At 35.6% G+C, this 21,595-nt stretch overlaps 1 protein-coding gene across 15 annotated transcripts in view; it reads right to left on the bottom strand.

The window, feature by feature from the left end:
* DOCK9 (dedicator of cytokinesis 9) overlaps positions 1-21,595 on the bottom strand; it is a 113,998-nt gene that overhangs the window by 52,435 nt on the left and 39,968 nt on the right. For 14 of the 15 annotated variants that reach the window (XM_039730394.1, XM_039730402.1, XM_039730397.1 and 11 more), the window contains exons 3-9: positions 15,985-16,074; positions 14,195-14,277; positions 13,024-13,093; positions 8,934-9,029; positions 8,207-8,341; positions 4,484-4,658; positions 3,138-3,205 (exon numbers count right to left, since the gene is read on the bottom strand). In XM_039730394.1, the coding sequence (XP_039586328.1) occupies positions 3,138-3,205; positions 4,484-4,658; positions 8,207-8,341; positions 8,934-9,029; positions 13,024-13,093; positions 14,195-14,277; positions 15,985-16,074 (717 nt within the window). The remainder of the gene's footprint in view (positions 1-3,137; positions 3,206-4,483; positions 4,659-8,206; positions 8,342-8,933; positions 9,030-13,023; positions 13,094-14,194; positions 14,278-15,984; positions 16,075-21,595) is intronic. The other variant, XM_039730406.1, reaches the window with a different exon arrangement.

Below are 21,595 nucleotides of genomic sequence, written 5' to 3'. Positions count from 1 at the left end.
CAGGACACAGCAAATGAACAGATGCATGTACCAAAATTACCCACGCAGAAGAAATGCCATTCTTAAAGTAGCAGCTGGCTAAACAAGGATACAAAATATTACATTACAGGCAGGTGTTTCTTTTTGGATCAGCCTGTATGGGTTAAAAGAAGTTATAAACCCAAAATGCTCATCACTGACCAGCAGCAGGAAGTGATCTACTGCCTACATCTGCTTTGCTGGAGACTGAAGAAACTTCTACTATGTCTCAAGAGAAAGAAAAAACAAAAAAACAAAAGAACAATCTCTAAGAGCTCATAACCATATTTTTAGGTTGATAACAGGAATTAAAAAATAGAATTTTGCTTAGAGGATGTATTGCAGGAGAGAAAATCCTGAGTTGCTATTTTGAATATAAATGCTCCAATGGTTTTCATTTACTTTACTTTTTAACCTTAACACAAAAAGAAGAAAAGAGGAGAGTTGCCATGAAAGAGACGACCCAGATACTCAAGACCAGCAGAGTACTGGCAGAATTAGCTTGTTGAACAACTAGTATAATTGGGAAATACAGGAAATATTAAAAAGTTTAAGGATCGCAAGAAAGCTGTGTGCATGTTTTGCAAAGGTAGTATTTAGTGGCAAGACCTGAGGAGGAAGATTGCCTAGCCATAGGAACTAGACAGAAACTGCTTCAGCTAAAGCATCTTGACTAGTTTTAGATTCTTTAGTGTTTTTTGCATGAAGACCAGATGATTATATGCATTTTTGACTGACAGAACAGGGGCAGTTGTCAGAACTTGAGAATTGAGAATGCATGAACCTGTCCCCTGCTACCATGAACCCTGTCTACAGCACATCAGTGGCTCTGTGATTTTATTGCCTCATCTGTAAAACCGAGAATATTTTCCCACCTCAAGGTATTCTGGGACCAATAATGGTTAACGAGGTGCTTGGGCACACTGATCATGACAGTCACAGCTATTTTAGAGGTCTAATTTATATTAAGATTAATAAATGCAACAAAAACAAACAACCCCAACCAACCACACAAAAAATCTCTACACAAAACCCCTTCATTCACCATTGGCAATTAAATTACAGAAAAATGGAACATATCATAGGTAGTAAAGACAGATTGAGACAGATGTGTGTGCATCTATGCACTGAAGTGCAAAGTACCATCTTATTTAGTTTATGTGATAAACTAAGAGCTACTGATAGAAAAATGAAGGCTTGGAGATGTATGTGCTCACAAGGGTTAAACCCTTCCTAGGAAATCTGTTTTTTCCCCTTCTGTCAGGTGCTCTACAATCACCCCTGAAGGAATTTCTCTCTCCTCATAAGGATATGAGGTCAACTATTGTGAAATTTTCCTCCTAGAACCAACACAAATAATAGAGCAGCTATAAACTCTTCTAAAAGAAAGCCCAATGCCCTGCAAGGCTTCCACTGGGGAAAAAAAGAACCAAATGCAAACAACAGCTGAAAAGACAAGGCAAGAAAGAATAAAGGACAGAAAAATCCTCCAAACAAACACCATTTATCTAAAGCAATGAAGTTAAGACACAAAGAGTAATTAAAAGGGGCAGAGTTTTCCCTGTAATTTTCCTCAGGAAAAAAGGGCTACGGAAGTACATTAGAGGAAATTATTTTGAAAGGCAATGTTTAGGAAAGATGAATTAGAAGGGGAAATTTAAAAAAATATTTTGAAGGAAGCAGAAATGTAAATGGGCTATAACAATGGAATAAATAATAATAATAATAAAACATGCCAGCGCTTAAAGAGCTGAGCAGAAAAGAAATTCTAAAAAAAATGAGCCTTAAGAGCTGCATGTTCCTGATCCAAAAGTTATGGAAACAGCAAGTGGCAACTGTAGTATTAGAACTATATGCAGCCCTGAAGTGAAGTCCCCTTTGTAAGGAATATGGACCATAAGCATTATAATAACTGACTGGGAAGAAAGAAAAATCTTCCACACAATAAGAGCATCTAATTTAGTATTTCTTTCTGAAATAAATGTTCATTGCCTCTTGCAAATAAGCTGTTTGATGCTTACAGCCCTTCCAAGGAAGCCTTGATTATATGCACCACAATCCAAATTAATTTCCAAGTACAGCTATAGCTGGAGCTAGATTATCACAAAACAGCTTTTTGTGTACCTGTGCTAAATTGATTACAAAGCAGTAACAGAAAGAATTAAGTCAGCTAATCAATTTGTGTGCTAAAAGCTTGTTAATGTATTCTGACTGGATCCTTTGATATGTTAGCTACTGTAGTAAATAGAATTTGGTTTGCTTATTCTCAGTTCATGAGCTGCACTACCTTCAGGGGGAGTTACTAGGTCAGACAGATCCTCAGGAAAGAAAGGGAGAGCATTCCACACAATGGTCAAGCAGAAAAGTTTCAATACTCCAGCCTGTACCACATAGAAGAAAGAGTAAGGAAGTCACAGAGAGGAGTTTGGATTCTGCAGCTTCAATAAAAAAGGTCATCAGTTTCAGTTCTTGGTGATTTAACAAAAATTTCTCCTTTACAAAATTCACAAAACCAACTGCAACACACAACTCACTGATTTGACTGAAAGTCTGCAAATGGGCTGCGGAAGAGTTACTGTTATTTTCTATTTGGTTCCATTTTATTTCATGCTTGTTTATATCACACTTCTCTAAGAAAAAAAATTGAAAAGCAAGAACCATGGCAACACAGGAAGCATCCATGGATCTTACAGTTCATTATAAACAGAAACATCTTAAAATACATTCACTTCATCACTGCTATTAGGCTGCTCTGGATTTTTAAGTCTAAAAATAAAAATTTACTTCAGTACAACTAGATTTCTATACAAACACTTCAACACTTACCTGAATGCAATAAACCAACACAAAATGTAATGAATTAATAAAATAATAAGACATGCTGCATTTGAATACCATGTTAAGATTTATATAGGAAACTTCAAGACAGTATCTTGTTTCCTTCCAAAAGCAGAAAATGAAGCTCAATAACCACATCTCATAAAAGAGCTTCTAAGCTTTCCAAGCACCACAAACTGACTGGAAGCTACAAGCCAATGCCTTACCTTTAGTGAAAGTTCATGTGGCTAACTTATGTTTAATACTTCATATCCCATATTGACATTTACAATATATATTACCTTGGCAATTTCAGGATAGTAGTTATCAAAACTACTTGATGAGCTTTCCAGTTTGCTTTGTTCATCATCTGAAATTATAAAACTCATTTTAAAATAAATATAAAAATTCCAACGTGCTCACAAAACTCCATAACAAAATAATTTCATTTTTTTAAATCTCCAAGCCCCTCAAAAATGACAACTGCTAACATAAATAGGTTGTGGACAACTGCATCATTTTTATGCAGTGATTTCTTGAAAGATGTAACTAGTTACAAAAATCATTAAAGTAGCAGTTATTTCTAATCTTACCAGAACACATCTTTAATTTTAATTTTGATATCTGCATGAGGCAAGAAGATACTCAGTGCACAAACTTACATTACTCTTTCCACAATGCATTGTAACTTGATTTCAAAACAAGTTCCCTCTGTTCATTAGGTTCCCAGCTCTACTCACCAACAGTTACTGGATTTACAAAGCAGCCATTCAGTTAGCTATAAACATCTTGCAGCGCTAAGGTCAGCTAAGGACCACAGAATAAAATGTCTTTCCCGGATTTAGATGCTTCTCCTTTTCAGATTTGCTTTTGTTGCAAACATCACACTAAATTCTGACAGTCTTTGAAGACTGTGAGATCTCATTTTAAACTCTCTTTTGGTACTTTGTACTATCTATAAAAATACAACCTTCTATAATATCCTCCACGTTCTTTTGGATATTCATACAGTCGGGTTCACACCAGTTCCCTCCCCATCCACCCTCAAGATGAAAAGTGAATGAGAGGTTATCTTGACTATCCTGTTGTCACTGAAATACTGGTGACATACACTGCATTCCTTACAGATACCTGCCTTACCTATTCTTAAAGGGCTCCAACAGAAAGGATTCTACACCCAAGCAGTCTATTTCAATACTTGCAGGAAATATTTGTGGTCAAGGGAATTATATTTAAATTTAAGCCCCACACTGTAACCACCATTTCTACTTACAGTGACCACAGAACAGATTATCTCATTTTCAGCAGAATTTTACACATTTCAAAACAAGTCCATCTTAAGTTTCTCTTCTTCCTTAAACTGCCTCAGTCCTGTTTCTACATTGTGGGTTCTACTTTTCTAGGCTTAATCAGTCTCATAATTATCTTGTGGACTTGACTCAACTGGAATCAATACAGAACAGTACTGTTTTAATGCCCAAAAGGTTAAAATCCTCATCAGTTGAAGTGGACAGTAAAAAGGCCTGCAATTTTTATGACCAAAGAAGACAAACAAACAAAAAATTACCCACATTAAAGCCCTTCTTTCCAAAATGCATGTAAGAAGACGTGCTCACATAACATTAGCCTTGCTGGAAACCCTGCTTACCTTCGTGGGACTCGCCATTTCTTTTTTCTTGCATTGCAGCCTCAAAGTTAAGCTGAAGGATTTTGTTCAGAGTGTTTATCCACTCTTCCATTTCAAGTTCACTGTCTGCAGCTAAAAGGAAACTACTCTTGTCTTGCATCTTGAGCTCAAATGCGAAACGTCTGACTTTATTGTTCTATAAGAAAATAAAAGACCTGTGTAGCACTTCACATACTGTCTAACCACTATCAAAGGAAGTTACACATATTTCAGATAATAAGTACAATTTGATATTTTGAAAAAATGTGCCATAATGACACTTTTTGCTCTCTGACATTTGACCTTTTGAAGTTATTCGTGGCAATGCAACAAGTGCAAGTAGGAAAGAGAACAGCCTGTTTTCCAGTTTCCAGTCATCATTCTGCTTGCAATCATTTTATAAAAACCCAAAAGATCCCATTTCCAAATCTTTATGTACTCAGATCACCTAGAAATGAAGCTAACTAAGCTCCACCAAAAAAAAAAAAAGAAGAAAACAAAAAGCATGAAACGCTACTATATTTGAGTGACAACTGTTTGCACACTGGGATTTTAAACTGGAGGTAAAATTATAACCAACAGCAACCCCAAATGCTCTGATATTGTTAGTCATATAGATATACATAAAGTTGTGAATCAGTTCCTCCTTTTTTCTTCAACCATTTCTATCATCCTTCTCTGCACAATTTAAACCAGGGTTTCAAATGCTACTTAGCCTGACTCATGTTTCTGGGAATGAATTCAGAAGTCTTAAATGAAAATTCTACAATATCATCAATTTAATTTTACAAATGGATAATGCATTAGATAAACATTAAATAAACAGTAAGACAGACTTAATGTTGGGGGATTTTTTGTTTAAGTTAAATTAAATGCCAAATTATATATTACTTTCACTGTATCTCAGATTCTTTAATTAACAGACTAACTAGTTTTTGACAAAACAGTCAGCTTTCCACCAAAGCTGAGTTTCTGTCAAGCATACAAACAAAAGTATGGACTTCAGACAGACCTAAGGCAATCTTACCAGCTGAAATCAGTGCTGAAATAAATGAAAAATCCTGAGAAAAGTAACCTCTGTATTTCACAGTAGAAAACCTTGACACAGGCAGTAAAGGTCACAGATCTCAGATTTCACAAAACACTGAATTAAAGTAACTATACCTACACATGTGGTTGGATGTGTGAATAGATACACTTGTATATATTATGTGTTCCACATCTCTAATCAGAAAAGTCTCTGTATAATTTAGTATTAAAACAAAAACCCCAACAAAACAAAACCAAATGCAAAAACACCAAACAGAATTCTGGGAATTCCAGTCTCTTTATGTAAGTTTGGGAGAAAAAAGAAACTCACCCAACCCAAGAACCCCAACCAAATAAAACCTCTTTATTGCACAAATTCAGCATTACTCCTGATGCAAGTTCTGATGAAGCATATTCTGGTCTACCTTCATGTCTATAAGTGAAGTCAGTATTTTTCTCTCAGGCATCTACTGTCTTTGAAAAAATAAGTAAACAAATGCACTGAATGAACCCAGACCAGAGGAGTGATATAGCAATGCAATAGGAACTGATCTCCCCTCCATGAAAAGACTGACTCTGAAACCAGTAGTTTCATTCTAAGAACAAAATCTTGTAAGTCTAACTACTTAAGAAGAACCATTTCTAGTAATTCCATGTCAGACCACTTCAAAGTAATATGGCTGGGGCCGTTACATATTTTTTTCCTTTATTTTCCCCTTCTGTTAAATGGAAGTGCAATTTCTACTGTGGAGATACCACTTTTTCCCATATGAGTTTTTAAATGCTAATTCAACACCAACAGTAAGGAACAGTAAAACAACAAGGTCAGCCAGAAAGAATACAGGACAAGATAATAAAACTACACATCTGGAATAGGGACATTATGGATAACATTTGATAGTTTTAATCTGCATTTACTTGCCCCCCACCAGAAATTCAAGTGAAGAAAATAGTTATTTCCAAACCCCTTTATTCTAGCCACTGACTTGGCTTCTTGGAAGTGAGCACTAACTGGTTTTGATTTTGCACGTGATGCTAATTCATAGCTAGTCTCTAATTTTTATATGCAGTTTTGCAGACCAGGTACCAAGATGACCACAGAGGGTACTGTACAATACAGTACAGCATTAGAGACATAGCCAACTATAAATTTTAAAGCATCCAAAGCACAGTTTTACTTAAAGATGACTGTATCAGCCCTACTTGCAGAAGAACAAAAGAAACAGTAATACATTGTTTGTTTTAAAAAGCAAGCTTCTGGCAGAGTCTGAGGAAACTTGAGGTTAATTGGATTGAACTGCCGGAACAGAAAGTATGGAACAGCATGAAAGTATGTGTGAGGAAAAGAGATTTTCAGGTTTTAAATCCCAAATGATAGAACAGTTAGAGGTTAGAAGGGGCCTCTGGTCGTCATTTCATCCAACACTCCCTCCTCAAGCACAGCCAATTAGAGCCATTTAGCACAGGATCGTGGCCAGGGAGCTTTTGAGTATCTCCAAGGATGGAGACTCCACAACCCCCCAGGACAGCCTGTGCCAGTGCTCAGTCACCCTCAAGGTGAAAAAGTGTTCCCTGATGTTCATAGGGATCCTCCAGTGGTTGTGCCTGTTGCCTCCAGCCCTGTCACTGGGCAGCCCTGAGCAGAGCCAGGCTCTGTCCTCTTTGCACCCTCCATCAGTATTTGTATTTATTGATGAGACTACAGCTGTGTTTAAGAACCACTTTTGTGTTTGTTGGCTTGTTTTAAAAACACAAATGCAATTCATTTCAGTGAAGTTGGCCAGAATTGTATCTCTAAGGCATAATAATTCCTGTAAAATTATATATATAACTTGCAATATGATAAAATTTATTACAGTTAGAAGATTTTTATAGAAGTCACCTATTAAATGTGTATGCATAAAACAGTATTACAATATTTGGGTGGAAAAAATCCTCTGTAAAGCTGTTTTATCTCTTTGTGTAAATGTCCAAACAACTTTTTGCTACAAAAATATTATTTAAGTACTACATTTTTATTAAACTTTGCTTATTTCTTTATTTATTGTTCAAGTTAAAAAAAGCTCTAAGACCCACGGGGTTTTTCCAGGTATGCTGCGCCTAACAGAACAGTTACATGCTGTACTATAAATACATAAAAAAAAGAAAAACAATCTTTTCTTTGGCAGTTGCTACTGACAAACATTTTACCAAAGCCCTTAACTTTTCAAAATAAAGAAAAGCACAAAAAAGTAACATTATAAAGGTCAAATGAAAGCATCTGGAAGGGTGTTTGAATTCAATGCAACTCCCGCAACAAAAATCCCACACAAGAAGCTATGAAAAACATTTTACAGCTCATGCAAGCACAAAAATCTAACTGAAATAAACTTCAATTTTATGCTGTCATTACCTTGCCAAGTTTGGGGTTCTTTGTGCATTTGCCTTAGAATTTGGTTTGCTAATTACTTGACATCAACCAGCAATTTATGTTCTTTTCAGAAAGATTTCAAAAATTCAGTCTCCTGCCCTTTGAAATCTTGTTCACTGCTTTAGCAAGATGCAGCCTGTCTATTTGTTTCTCTGCATAATAGGTACTTATCTACATTCAACAACACTAATCTATATTTTAAATAACATTTCACTTGCTAATAAATACAGAATTAATTGGCAAACAGGCAGAATAATTATAATTACCTGAACCACTCCCATGCATGAATCTAGAAATATTGATCCTTTAGGTTCTTTTGATATTTTTTCATCTTTGTAGAAATTGAGATTATAGGATCCATCACCAAGCTGGATTAAGTGGAAAAATCTTCTTTTAAATGACTAGTGAAAAGAAAGGAAGGAAGAAGAACAGTGACAACACTGGTATTAATTAGCTTCACATTATATACTCATAAATGCTATTTACATAGCAGGTAATAGGAAAAAAAGTTTTTATTTATAGATAACCTAATCAGTATCTGCAGAAAAGAAAACAGAAACCATTAATTTAAAAAAAAAACAACTCATTATATTGGCAGCAGGACTGTACTATATATTGACAGTATTTTTGACCTATTGAAAGGTATTTAAAACTGACTATCATATACATAAAAGGGACATTGGAAATTATAGTTTTATATACAAATAAATAACTTCCCCATCAATATTACACAGTCCCTTTCCAGTAAAATCACACAAGGGTACAAAACTTAACTCCTCCCACATCCTAGATTTTTCATGGCTTTTTTTCTGATTTACATAAAACAAAAGCAAGGTTTCACATATATGAAGTACATACAAGCTTCCCTCTTGCTTTTCATACGATTTTTTTCTAGAATTAAACCACATATCACAGACTGACTTCTCCAAGGCACAGGGATATTGAATATCAGTGTTCACGTTTTTGTTATATGTAAGATATTCTTAAACTTACTCTCATTGTCACACTGATTGCACTGTTCATGTTGCCTTTGTACAGCCATCCTTGTTTTGTTATTCCACCCTTCTGAGACCCAAGAGATGCTGCATCCTGGAGATGAAGAAAGGAATACAGGGCAAGTAAGAAAGAAGAAAAGAAGGAAAAAGAAAAGGTAAATGTTTGCATCTCAGTCCATGTAGTATTTATCAGTAATTTCAGAAGTAATTTTAGAAGTTGGAATAAGTATGGTCATAACATAATTATAATAATGTACCATGAGTCTCTGCTGAAATTCTATAGCTTTTCCATTCATTTATTTAAGGACCTGGGATGAGATTGACCTCATCCAACTTTTCCTATGTAATCTGGCCACTTTTACAGGCTTTATCTACAGCCAACAGGATGATCCAGCCTATAGACAGCTACACATTAGTCAAGACAAATCCCAATGAAACAGGGGAAAGAGCAAACTTAACGAGTCAAAACTTAAAACATTTGCTTACATTTACCTTGTAACCTTTTCCACAGAGTGTAAGAATTTTTACCAATTTCTATTGCCAAAAAGAACAATGCAAACACATGTTTATCCAAAACTTCAATCAAGATTTCTCAAAACATTTTGCTTTACATACAGTACTTCAAACACATTACTTTCTTAAGAATTTACAGAGAATTAATTCTTGAATTGGGTCTGCCCTTTTACAGATCAGAATCAAAGCTTTGCAGAGAGAACAAGACTGAACTTGGCAGTGATGGCAAGTTCACAAACAGCAGATCCAATGCAAGCATCACACATCACACCCACTGCCTGTACCCCACATCCATCTGCCAGGGGAGGGAACTGAATGACTGCAGCAAAAACCTTAGGATGTTAACAACCACCAAAAAGCAGCCCTCTGCAATCAAAACAGATCAAAAAGACAGATTTATAACTGCCAGAGAATAAATATTAAATCACCAGTTCCAAGTAATCTTTTAGAGTACTACGAAGATGATGTTACCATGGTTTCCAGTTGATGTAGCCCATTTTGAAATAAAGCTATTAATGAATTAGACATGTAGGAGGATTTTCATCCATCTAAAGGAGAAATACTCCTGGTAATTTTTTTTTTACTGGAACATTCAGAATTAGCTGAACATCCAGCTGAAAACAAAATCACAAAACATCCTTGAGTACCTCAAGTACTTTTTCTAATTCCTTTTCTTGGCTGTTAAAGAAAACATGCAACAAAACCTGATTATATAATGGGGAGAGAGTCACTAGCTCAACAACTGAACATTAAACCAAATCTTGAAATAACATGAATTTGTTTCTGGAACTGAATCAAGGAACATTCTGTAAAATGTTAGTAGGTAATTTATTTACAGATCATTTAGTCTGTCTAGCTTGCATACTCGTAAGCTTATGCACATGTGAACTTCAAAAAACTGTGAACAGAAGGCAAAAGATGCATCAGTCTGACCTCTTAAAATTTATAGTCAGCTTGGTACTATTGAAGTTAGGCCCAGTAAGGATGACATGGTCATCAACTATCAGAGCATCTGATACAATGGCCCAAAGGCACAGACCAGAAATACTCAGTAAATATTTTCATGTGCCCCAAAGAGTCTCACTGTCCAAGCAACACAGTTATCATTTTTCCATATTTTCAAGTCATTAGCCTCCGCTGCTCTTCTATTACCTAGATAATTATTTTTCTTGTACAAGAATAAAGATACAGACACCACTTAAAACACTGGGTTTCCAAATATGACTCTATATGACTCTTCACCTCCCCTGGGGCATGAGTTGTACCCAAGGAAAGGGTGGGTTTCAATCACCTTTACAAGTGTAAGGCCACGAGTAGATCATGAGTTATTACCAAAACTTGCACAAAACAGCCAATGCTTTTCTGTAATTGCACAAACCATGCATAGGATCACCTCACATGACTAAAATTCAATCATTACCTGAGCTAACAAAGATTAAGATTTAGCTCCATTAAGACTCCAGTTCCCATTCTCTGAGGTGCACAATTTCCCAACTCTGTTGAGCTGCATGCTGCGTTCTAGCAATAAAACTGAGCGTCATTTGGGCCTCTCTAGTTACACCATTTCTTCTGTCAGGCAGAATTCCTGCCTACAGAGCCAAAAAGCTACTGAATCTTTCCAGCTGACCATCTGTTAATACAAAGGAGCCCAGGATCCAGTTGTTAACACATGACTCTCACACTGAAAACACACTTCCTGTTTCCAACTGGTAAGGCAATTTCCTCACTTTTATCATTACTGCTGCACACTGTGCTGCACTTTAAAAAGTGATCTTTCCCACAAACCTGGCTCCAAAGTTTACTTCAACAGCAACTGTTTCAACAAAAACAATCCCCTATCTTGATCCCATACCGGATTGAAAAATTCCATTTGCAAACATCAACCTGATGGCCTGATAGCCTGAATTAGTTTTGGATAGGTAATTTTCTCCTTTTTGATGATGCATGATAAAACCAATATTTATCTGATTTTCCTCCCTTTTAAAATCACTTTTAGCTTTTTGTTTTCTATTACTCTCTTAATAAATCAGCTTTCTTCAGATACAAACAAAAGCAAAACAAAAAGACCAAACAACTTTCAATCTAAGGTTTGCATCTGTGCTTTTTGGCATAGAAAGATATTAATGTCTGAAAGAAACACCTCTGGCATTAAATCTTTCCTTGATGAAAGAATTTATGGTCCCCCCACTCTATTGTCCCACTAACTTCCCTTTTCCTCCTAGCATGTCCTTTTCTTGTGTTTATTTTCCAAGTTCCTCAAAGAGCAGCAGATCTCTCCTCCAGTGCTTGTACTTCTGAAAGAGGTACCCTGCTCCTGCCTGTTCCTACAGGACACAGGCAGTCCTCTCTACCTACATTTCCTAATAAAACAAATACTACCTGCTAATAACCAAATTATAGTTTTTCAGTTTTTAACTAACTCTACCCATAATGTATTTCCTGGTAAGAATTATAGTCAATTATACATCCATTTAATTTTTTAGTGTTTAACTCACTGTTTTCTAATACACTTCTGTTGTCAGAAATATTATCACAGTAAATACTGCCAAGTCTTTTAAATGTATAATAGTAATCATAATTACTCTCATCCTACAAATAGGAAGTTTTGGATATAGATGCATAAAGTTATTTTTCCAAATATCACAGTGCAGATTAATAGCAGTGCTGGATAAACATCAGCCTGGGACTATCTGCTTGGGAATCTATCCACTCAGATGAATTCCCTAAACAACTTCTTCACATTTAATCCTTTCATTTCATATGCAGCAGTTCTGAGTACCAGGAATTTAGAAGCAAAGTAATTGCCAAGAGGCAAAAACCACAAAAAAGAAAAATTATTTTATTTTAATTCTTGTTTGAGATGTAAGAGTTCAAGTATCTGTAAGAAAAGGTAACAGTGGCATTTTAAAATGTGCTTTAGAACAGGGTGTGGTAAAAAATAAATAAATCACAAAAATAACAGAGGCAGTTGCTGGAAAAGTCTTTGGCATTTGAAATATTCTTGAAAATTGCTCGACATTATACATCTCTCCTTTCCCTAAGTCAACGACACAACAGAAAATATCTAGGAGTTTTAGTCAATTTTTAAAGCCTTTGTTTCCATGACAGCTCCTCAAGTCTCATCCTATACTCATATTTCTGTTTAATTGATTTTAGCTCACACTGTACTGTCATGCATGCTGAAGTGTGTGTGCTGCTGTGCTGGAACGGATTCACCTATGGTTTTACTCAATTCCATTATTAAACTGCAGGAAACACTTCTCTCTGGAAACCTGCCTACATAGACACAGCATAAAACAGATTTTATGACAGCTGAAGGATTATATGTCACCAAGTACTAAAACTTCAATTTTATTGTTTGTCAAAACTTCTTCTAGCTCACCTGACAGATCACCAAAGAACAAGGTTATTTGAAAGGAGACAGGAAAAACAACTGATTTACTTCCCAATAAGGTGGTTCAAACTAATCTCTGTTTTCATGTACTGACATTAACACTTAACCAAACTCACAACCTCTACACACCCAACATTCTTTAATGAAAACAAGAGAAAGTAAGGAATTGCTATTATCTCACCTCATCTTTATCTGCTTCTTCATCCACTTCATATAAATGAACAGGAAGCTTGTCTGGCTTGGTCCCTTTACTACAAAAGAAAAAGCTTCTGAAGTACTAGGAACTTTGTGATTAGTTACATATTTTATTGATGCAAAAATTAAGATGTTTTTTTCCTACTGAAGAGGGAAAAGCACAAGAATAACTAAGTAAAAACATGTATTTTTCATTAATTCTATTTCTTAGAAAGCACTTTCCTCATTTGTACATCTGGCTGCCAGGTCTCTTTTGTTCTGCTTGTTACTGTGCTAAAGTGTAACTGAAGAGAACAAATGCCTTCTCATTCAATGCACTCCTAATATCTTATCAGCAAGAATTCATACCTGCAACCACTGGCCCCTGGCAGGACAATGAATTTTTTTTTAAATTCCTATTGTGGTTTCAGTTCAGAGCAAGTGAAAGCCAGATACTGACTTGTACAAAACCTGTGAGTAAATCAGAACTCTCCAGAGGGCAAGGTAACTATTTCTTAGCTGACAGATGCAGGAGAGCACTTAGGGAAGACATAGATCTTCCAGAGTTGGGGTATTCAGAGCATTTAGCTACTCTCACACATTCTGAACTAAGGTTCTAATCTCTATACTCTTCCTACAAAATTTTGAAAAAGTGGGAAAACATTTCTCTAGCAGATGGTTTAGAAAGTTTGTAACAGATGTCAGCTAGGCTTGTTCTTTGAATCATCCTTGTGAAAACCTGCTCCAACCATCTCAGTTAGGTTCTATTCCCCAAGCTCCTAAAAGGAGTTCCAAAAGCTGCCTTTGAAGTGATGAAAACAGGATATTACCATTTTAGGTTCATCTAAACATTAGCCTGTTTTAGTTATCATACTTAAAGTCACATTGTCAATGATACAATGTCTTGTTTTGACTTGCCTGTTTACTAAGGCAATGTTATTACAGTACCTTCCCAGAAAATAGAAAATGGTTTAACATGATATTACATTCAAGTTCATCAATTCCATCCATCCAGTCTTTATCATCTCTACTGACCATTAAACATGGATATAGCACATTTCAGTTTACAAATTACACATATTAATATGCTCCTCTAATAAATAAGCCTATATTAAATGCAAAGTTCCTTCACAATTTCAATTCATCATGCCATTAAATAAATTGAATAACATACTTACTTTGGAAGCTGTCGAAACTCTCCTGAGTAATCTTCATATCTATAGTTAACAATATGCCAGTCTGAGTTGTAGGTTTTGATGCACTGTTTAAATTAAAACCCAGTATCAATATTAACTGTAAGAGCATTAAAGGCATTCAGTAGACACAGCACAAGAAAATCTCTTAAGATATGTCTGTTTATGAACTATTATGGTTACATATCAATCTCTGAAAATTCTGTACACTTCCTTTCTTTTGAAATAGTCTAATGCAATATAGGTTTCTGGAACAAGTTATATGTTTCAATAGAATGTTATCATCCATGCTAGCCAGGTATTTAATAAAACCAGAAAACGATAAATGCACTCAGCATCTGGATTATCTTCAGTCATCCAGAAAGTTAAACCAGCATTTTGCTGCAGCTGAAAACATGGCCAAGCCTTCAGAAAATTCAGCTGAAGCTGAAAATGTGACTGAGTCCTTAGACAATTCAGCACAAAAACAGACACCTTATTAAAATAGAATATTCAATTGTGCACATAGCGATACAGAAAGCCAAAAACATATTTTCCTGGATTTATACTTCTAGTGCAATTAAATTAATACTTAAATTTAAACTGTATGCTTGCAGTGGTTGAAAAGCAATTATGTCATTAAGTTCTGATCTAGATCACAGGAAATACCATTTTACTCCACCCATATTGTTACAACATAAAAGTACTGATTTATCTTGGCTTTGAACAAAGTAACATAAAACTGACAAAATCTGTTGATAGAAACCATTCCATACAACATTTTATGTTACACAATAAACCTACATATACACAAACACAGCATCCAATAAATCGTAAATATTTTCTTTGTATTTCAAAACACAACTTTAATACTTGCCAAGCAATTGTTTCAGCAGAAACTCATTAAACTCCATTAATTACCTCTAACACTCCTCCCTCCTCTTGTCTATCCTCTTCAAGTTTATCTCAGCAATGTTTAGGTTAGGTATTAAGGGTATTTATCAGTGTGGATAAAATACTTTGATGTTGATTCAGCTATGTGGAGCTCCTTCAGTTTTATTACTTACAACAGACATTTACTTGTTTCAGACATTAAAATATCAGCTTAAAGCATATCAGTAGAAAACACAAGAAAAAAAAAGGAAAAACAATTGAACCTTTAATTCCTTAAAGGATTCAGCAAGACAATAAATGAAGAACAACCTCACAAAACCAAAGGAATGCCAACCTAAGCAAACAGTTCTGAAAAACTTTAGGGTTGAGGATGTTTTTTCTACATATAGCATATAAGTTGAACAGTCATAATGAATTTTGGCATCCACAAGTGTTAGAATTCTGGATACCTCTGTTCCAGCAATCTGTAGAAGATTATTATGAACAAAGTAAGAATGGCTGGTGTGAGAGACTTTATCAGAAAAAACAAGTCACAATGATTCATTCCAGATTTATTGTAGATCCAATATTATGTATTGAAGTCACCCACATTCATCTGGAAAAGCCAAAAGCATAATGAAGGTGGAGGAGAACCATCTGCAAAAGCCAGTGACGCAAACAAAGTAATTAAAATCTATCCTGTAAAACTTCTTTTCCAGCCACCAATGGAAAAAAATACTGGGTTTTAATATTGGGTTTTCCGGGAAATTTTTCCTTGAAATAATTGACAAGTACCAATAAATATTTAGTTCTTTTTCCAGAGCTTATTTTTCTGGTTTTTTTAAATGGCAAATGAAGGAGAGAATAAACAATTCAGGTATAATATTGTTGTTACACATAGTCACATGCAACTTCAGTATTACCTCAGTTACAAACAGGCTCTGAGCTTCTTTCTCTGCATTTTCAGGAACTGTTGAACGAATGTATCGACTCTGCCGCTGCAATAATGCTGTCTGATAAACAACAAAAGCAATTAATGAAAATTGCAATTAAAAAGAAGGTGACACATGATGGCCACACTCAGTTACACCTCTACAATGAAGAAAAGCTCAGCAGAACACATCCTATGAATACGATGTTTCAGAATAGCCAGTTAGTGAGAATTTGCCTTCATTCAAGCAACGTGTTCCTTCTTTCACAATAAGGGCAAGATTGGAATCAGTGAGGAAGATTCCATAGGACAGTTTTTTCCACTACATTGTCAACATGGGGAAGAAAATGCTAGAAAAAAAAATTCCACCATGGCAACATGACTCAAACATTTTGAAGACAAACATTAAGGCAGTGTTATTACTACACATAAAAACTATTATTCAAGGAAGGTAAGAAAATCACACCAAAATAAAAGAGTCATTTAACTGCAGATCTCAATGATAAAAAATGAGACTACCACTGTTTAACTGCAGGTTTAGAGAGGTGTGGGTCACTGAAGTATATATATACTTCAGCCTACCAAGCCAGAACTTACTCCTGTCCTATGCCAGAACCCAGAGAGGCACAGGAAGGTTGCCAGAGAGCAGGAAATCTCCCTGTGACCATGAAACTCTGCTTGTCAGACCTGTGCTGAATAAGCCTTAGGATACTTTACATTTGTAAAGTGAAAAAGATGAAAACTTAACAAAATCTTCTAGACCACAAATGAAAATAACCCCACAACAATAGAACTTGGTTTTGCTCTATGTGGAAAGGAATCTCATAGCTTAGGCCATCAAAGGTGAGCAAGAGAGTTTACACAGCCAGGGCCTGGAAGGGGGTTGTGGTCCCTCACCTGCTAGTTACAGGACTCCACACATCCAGGAAGGATCAGATGAAAATGTGACAACAAAAAGCTCCACATGTTACATTGAAAAACAAAGGGTGCATAAGCACATTAGCCTAACTTATCTCTGTTGAGAGTCTGATCCATAAGGTGATTATCTTGGTCATTACCAAAGCCCCACTCCATTAACTGGGAGGGTATTTAAGTAAGAACATTCAATTACCGTAAAGATTGAAAGGGGAAAAAAATTAATCCCATAGTCACAGTCAACTCATTCATCTAGTCTAGAGCACTAAAAGTGACATTGTTGAATTCCTGGGTGGGAGAGGTGGGGAGGTATTAAAAACAAATATGACAAACCCCAAAATATTTAATATGACCAATAAATCTTACGAACTACAGTTAAAAAAAAAAAAAAGCTGCAAGAAGATATACATTTATATGCTAACAGCTTTTAAAAATGAAGTTTTCTTAATTCTGGAAATAGCTTCAAACCGTATTAGGAATTTGTTTTCAGAAGCTATGGAAATAAAAACTTCTATTAAGAGTAGTAAACTTCCTTAAGACCAGAATTTCTAGATACTATTTTATTGAAATAGCCTGATATTTGATGAGAAATTATTTATACTTTATATAATGCATAAATATTATATGCAGCATTTATATATATTCTACAAGCATACAGTTATATCGTGCTTTCCTAAAAAAATATTATTTTAAGAAAAAGATACTAAGGTGGCATCTTACCAGGCACTTCTCATGGGAAACCCATGAACTCATCAATCAAATTTTAACACTAGCATAATTTGGTAAAATTGAATTTGCTGAACTTACTTTCAAAATGTCTGCTGCTGTTATCCTGCTAGATAACTATCAATACAATACTAAGGGCTTTTTTCTAGTTGTTCACACATAATAAGATTTTTATCTTAGTACTGTATCAATATCAGTGACAAAACAGAAGAATCTGACTTGTCATTTTGTTCATATTAGTAATTGTCTTAATGCATCCATCTCCTTCTCAGTGCATCCATCAGCTGCAGTAGTGCATCAATGAGCCAGGAAATGAGTGAGTGAGTGAGGTATTGTGATTTGGAACAAACTCCTAGAAATAATTACTTGAGCAGCACCACAATATTTTAAAAGCAAGCATGAACATAAATACACATTCTATTCCAAAAGAAAAATTAGGAAAGGAAGGACTGTCTTCTCAACAAACTCCCTTCACAATTACTTTGGCTGAACTGTTTTGTAGAAATTAAACTTTTCAAGTCTCTGGGTTTGAGTGTTCATTTGATTTATGGCAGCATCAGAAACCATAAAGTGTTTGTCTCATGCTCTCAAAGAAAATTAAAAAACCCTTTCAATTAGTCTACTGTCAAAACTAAGGAAGGCCACTTTTAACAGGAGCCAGGGCTCACACACACTTACTGAGGCACACAGTGAACAGACTCTTTTACTGACAACTCCCTGACTGAGTCCCAGGGATTCAGGACATGTTGAGGTCTCACAATAGAGAACAGCAGCAAGAACATTTCACCAAGTCAACCAAGCAGTCCTCAGTACCCGAAACCCGATGGAATACGGATAGTGAACCAGTCCACAAGGGGAGCAGACTGCAATGGATGCTCTTTCTGTCCCAAGGCTGTGTTTGCCACTGAGACTGTAACCACAGAGGTTCATGCTCCAGATGCAGAGACAGAAATTGTTCTAAAAGACTCAGTGGAAAAGATGTCAAGCTGTGAGATCCTGTCCTTAAAACAACCATGTGTCAGAAGTGACTTAACCTTGACTTGGGAAGTGTCAGATCCTTTGTATGGCAAGTGTCAGAACCTGTATTATAAAGTAATTTCTAAATTAAATCAATTTAGAACAGTTGGCTAAAAACTTAAAGAAAAACACCAAATAGATTTTAAAGGGGAAAAATAATAGAGAAATTACTTTGAACATTTAAAAATTAGTATTTGAGGAGTTTAATTTGTGCTCTCTAAAATAAGGACATTACTTGAGCATTTTTTTGCTTTTCCTCTACTGAAGATGTGCCTTCTCATAGAATGACCTGGATTTAGTTTTATTTCTGCAAAGTTGGCATAATATCTATTTTCAGAAGTACTTAACTCGCATTAAATAAAAGCTGAGAGCTTTAAGTGAAAGTGTGTTAAATCCAAATGGCTCAAACCCAGAAATAACAAAGGTGAAATGATGTCTAAGCTAAAGCACTAAACTGCCTTCAAAATAACACTGTGATAACTTTGCAGAGACAAATTTAACATGGGTAGGAATGTACCCAGATTTTATTTGCTACAAGCAAATTTTGCCCGCGTTTGCATTATTTGACAGGACAAAGGGGAATGGATGCAAACTGAAAGAAAGCAGTTTAGATGAGGTATTAGGAAAAAGTTCTTTACTGGGAGGGTGGTGAGGTACTGGAACAGGTTGCCCAGACAAGCTGTGGATGCTCCATCCCTGGAGATGTTCAAGGCCAGGTTAGAAAGCAAACCTGAGCAAACTTGTCTAGTGGAAAGTGCTCTTGCCCATGCCAGGGGGTTAAAACAAGATGATCTTTAAGGTTGCTTCCCACCCAAACCCTTCTATGGTTTTATGATTTCCTTTAAAAATTGAGGTAGTACCCAAAACTCATGTATTTTGAAAGAAAAAAAAAGGTATTTAGATAAGGGTGACTTATTGCCAAGTAGACACTAGTACTGCTTTGGGTTAAGGTTTCTTTAAATAATTTACCCACTGTGCAATTAACATAAACTTCACCAATTTTGCAGTCATGGAGCAGACAACTTTTAACATCACCACCACAACCACCATGAAGGTGGCCTGTTTTAAACTAATGCTATTTTGTTATGGAGCCATTTCGTTATTGAGCAAATTACTGAAATTCAGGTGAGAAATTTACAAGCAGCCATGAAGAGGCACAAGCTTGGATACAAGAGTATCTAATGGATATGGTAATATGCTGTTACAAAGGACATGGTCTTCCCCCCAAGAGGCTAGAACAGGGATAGCCTTGAAAATCTGGCAGCATTGCTGTGACTGAGATAGCAAGAACATTAACAGAGATGTTTCAATGGGTGGCAGAAAAGTGGTTCTATCATAAGTAACAAACACATTGTATGTGCACTAAAATGAAAGAGGACAAAAATGCAGCTAAAAATGAACAGGCTACAAAGCATGAACAAAGAGAAGACTTACTAAGACTGAAAGCAAATTCCATTATGCCAACAGCAAAACATGTCTCCAAACACGACATGTCTGCCCCTATAAATCTGTTGAGAACGAGGCAGGGAGTAACCTGATAAGTGAATTCAGTGCAGAAAACTCAGAGCTTGAGGCTTGTGAAAAGCAGCTGAAAAAATCTTCAAATGGTAAATTTAAAAAGACCCAACATATGGAGATGAAATTTCTGATTAAGAGCTCTTCTGGTAACTACAGAAAAGCAAATCTTGCTATTATTTAGATATAAGAGCATGAAGGGAAAAAAATAACTTGAAAGAAAAAATTACAAGCAAACTTTTTTGGATTTGAAGCTCTGCACAAAGCAGAACAGAAATCATGTTCTTATGGAAATAAATGAACTGATATCAAACATATATAAAAGACAGAAAATAGGTTTCATAACCTCAGCTAACCACATTTGGGACAATGGCAAATGCAGTTAAGTAGAAATCTGGACAGGATCCTGTAACTAGATAGCTGGCTGAAAAACAATCCTTCAAATTTTATGAGTTTTCCAAGACTGGAGCATTTTCTGAGCATTTTGAGCATCCTTGCTCAAATGTATCTTTGGCAGTCATTTGAGCTTAGAGCTGCTTCTGACAGCATGTTTAGAGAACAGTCATACATGAACAGAAAAAGAGTTATTTTCCCCCTTTGTGTTGTTTTTTTTTCCCCCCTTCCCTCACTAGACAATTTTAACCTGAGGAAGAAACAAAGCCAGTTGCTGTGCTTTTTAATTTCTGATATGGAGTAAAAATTAATATTGTCCTCCTTTAATACTAGCTTCTCACAACTTACAAATTAACTTTCAGTTATCTAACTGCATTACCTGAAAAAATCCAAATCAAGCACAAATATTTATTTCCAATTTCTCTCTAAATAATTCAAACTTTAACGTAAACTCAATGGTGGTATCATCAATGGTGCTTCTTTGAAAACATGCAGCTTCTTCTGTAATCTTCCAAAAACTCTAAAACTGATATCTAGTACTGCAAGCTAATTATTTTCTGTGCCATTTTAAGTGCTAGTTTTAGGGCCATGCTGAACAAAATAGCCTTACTCTTAATGTCATTATAAATTAACACTGATGGGCTTCCTTTCCAGGCAAGGATTTTTACATTGTAATCAATTTAACCTAAGTGTGAGGAAGAACTTTGCAAAGATAAAAACTGAATGATCTAAAAGGAAATAGCTTGAACAGGTTTCTAGACAATGGTAGGCATTTCCACCTATAAACAGTCCTAAGTGTGTTTCCAGGTAGTTCTAAATGCTCTAGCTCACTATTTTAAATTTTTCTTGAGGGGGATGAGGCCACTATGAAACATTTGAGCCATGGCTTACCCAAGAGCTGCTCATACACTGAGTGACAGCCACAAGACATAAGAGGAATTAAAAAATACATGTGAAGCTGAATGGCAAACACAGGAAGTATGCCTTAATATTTTTTTTAATTATTAAAATTATACTGGCAGCTATATAATGACTAG

The sequence above is a fragment of the Passer montanus genome, unplaced genomic scaffold (genome assembly GCF_014805655.1).
Source record: "Passer montanus isolate IOZ18808 unplaced genomic scaffold, ASM1480565v1 scaffold72, whole genome shotgun sequence".
Lineage (NCBI taxonomy): Eukaryota > Metazoa > Chordata > Aves > Passeriformes > Passeridae > Passer > Passer montanus.
This window is presented reverse-complemented; position numbering and strand designations above follow the sequence as displayed.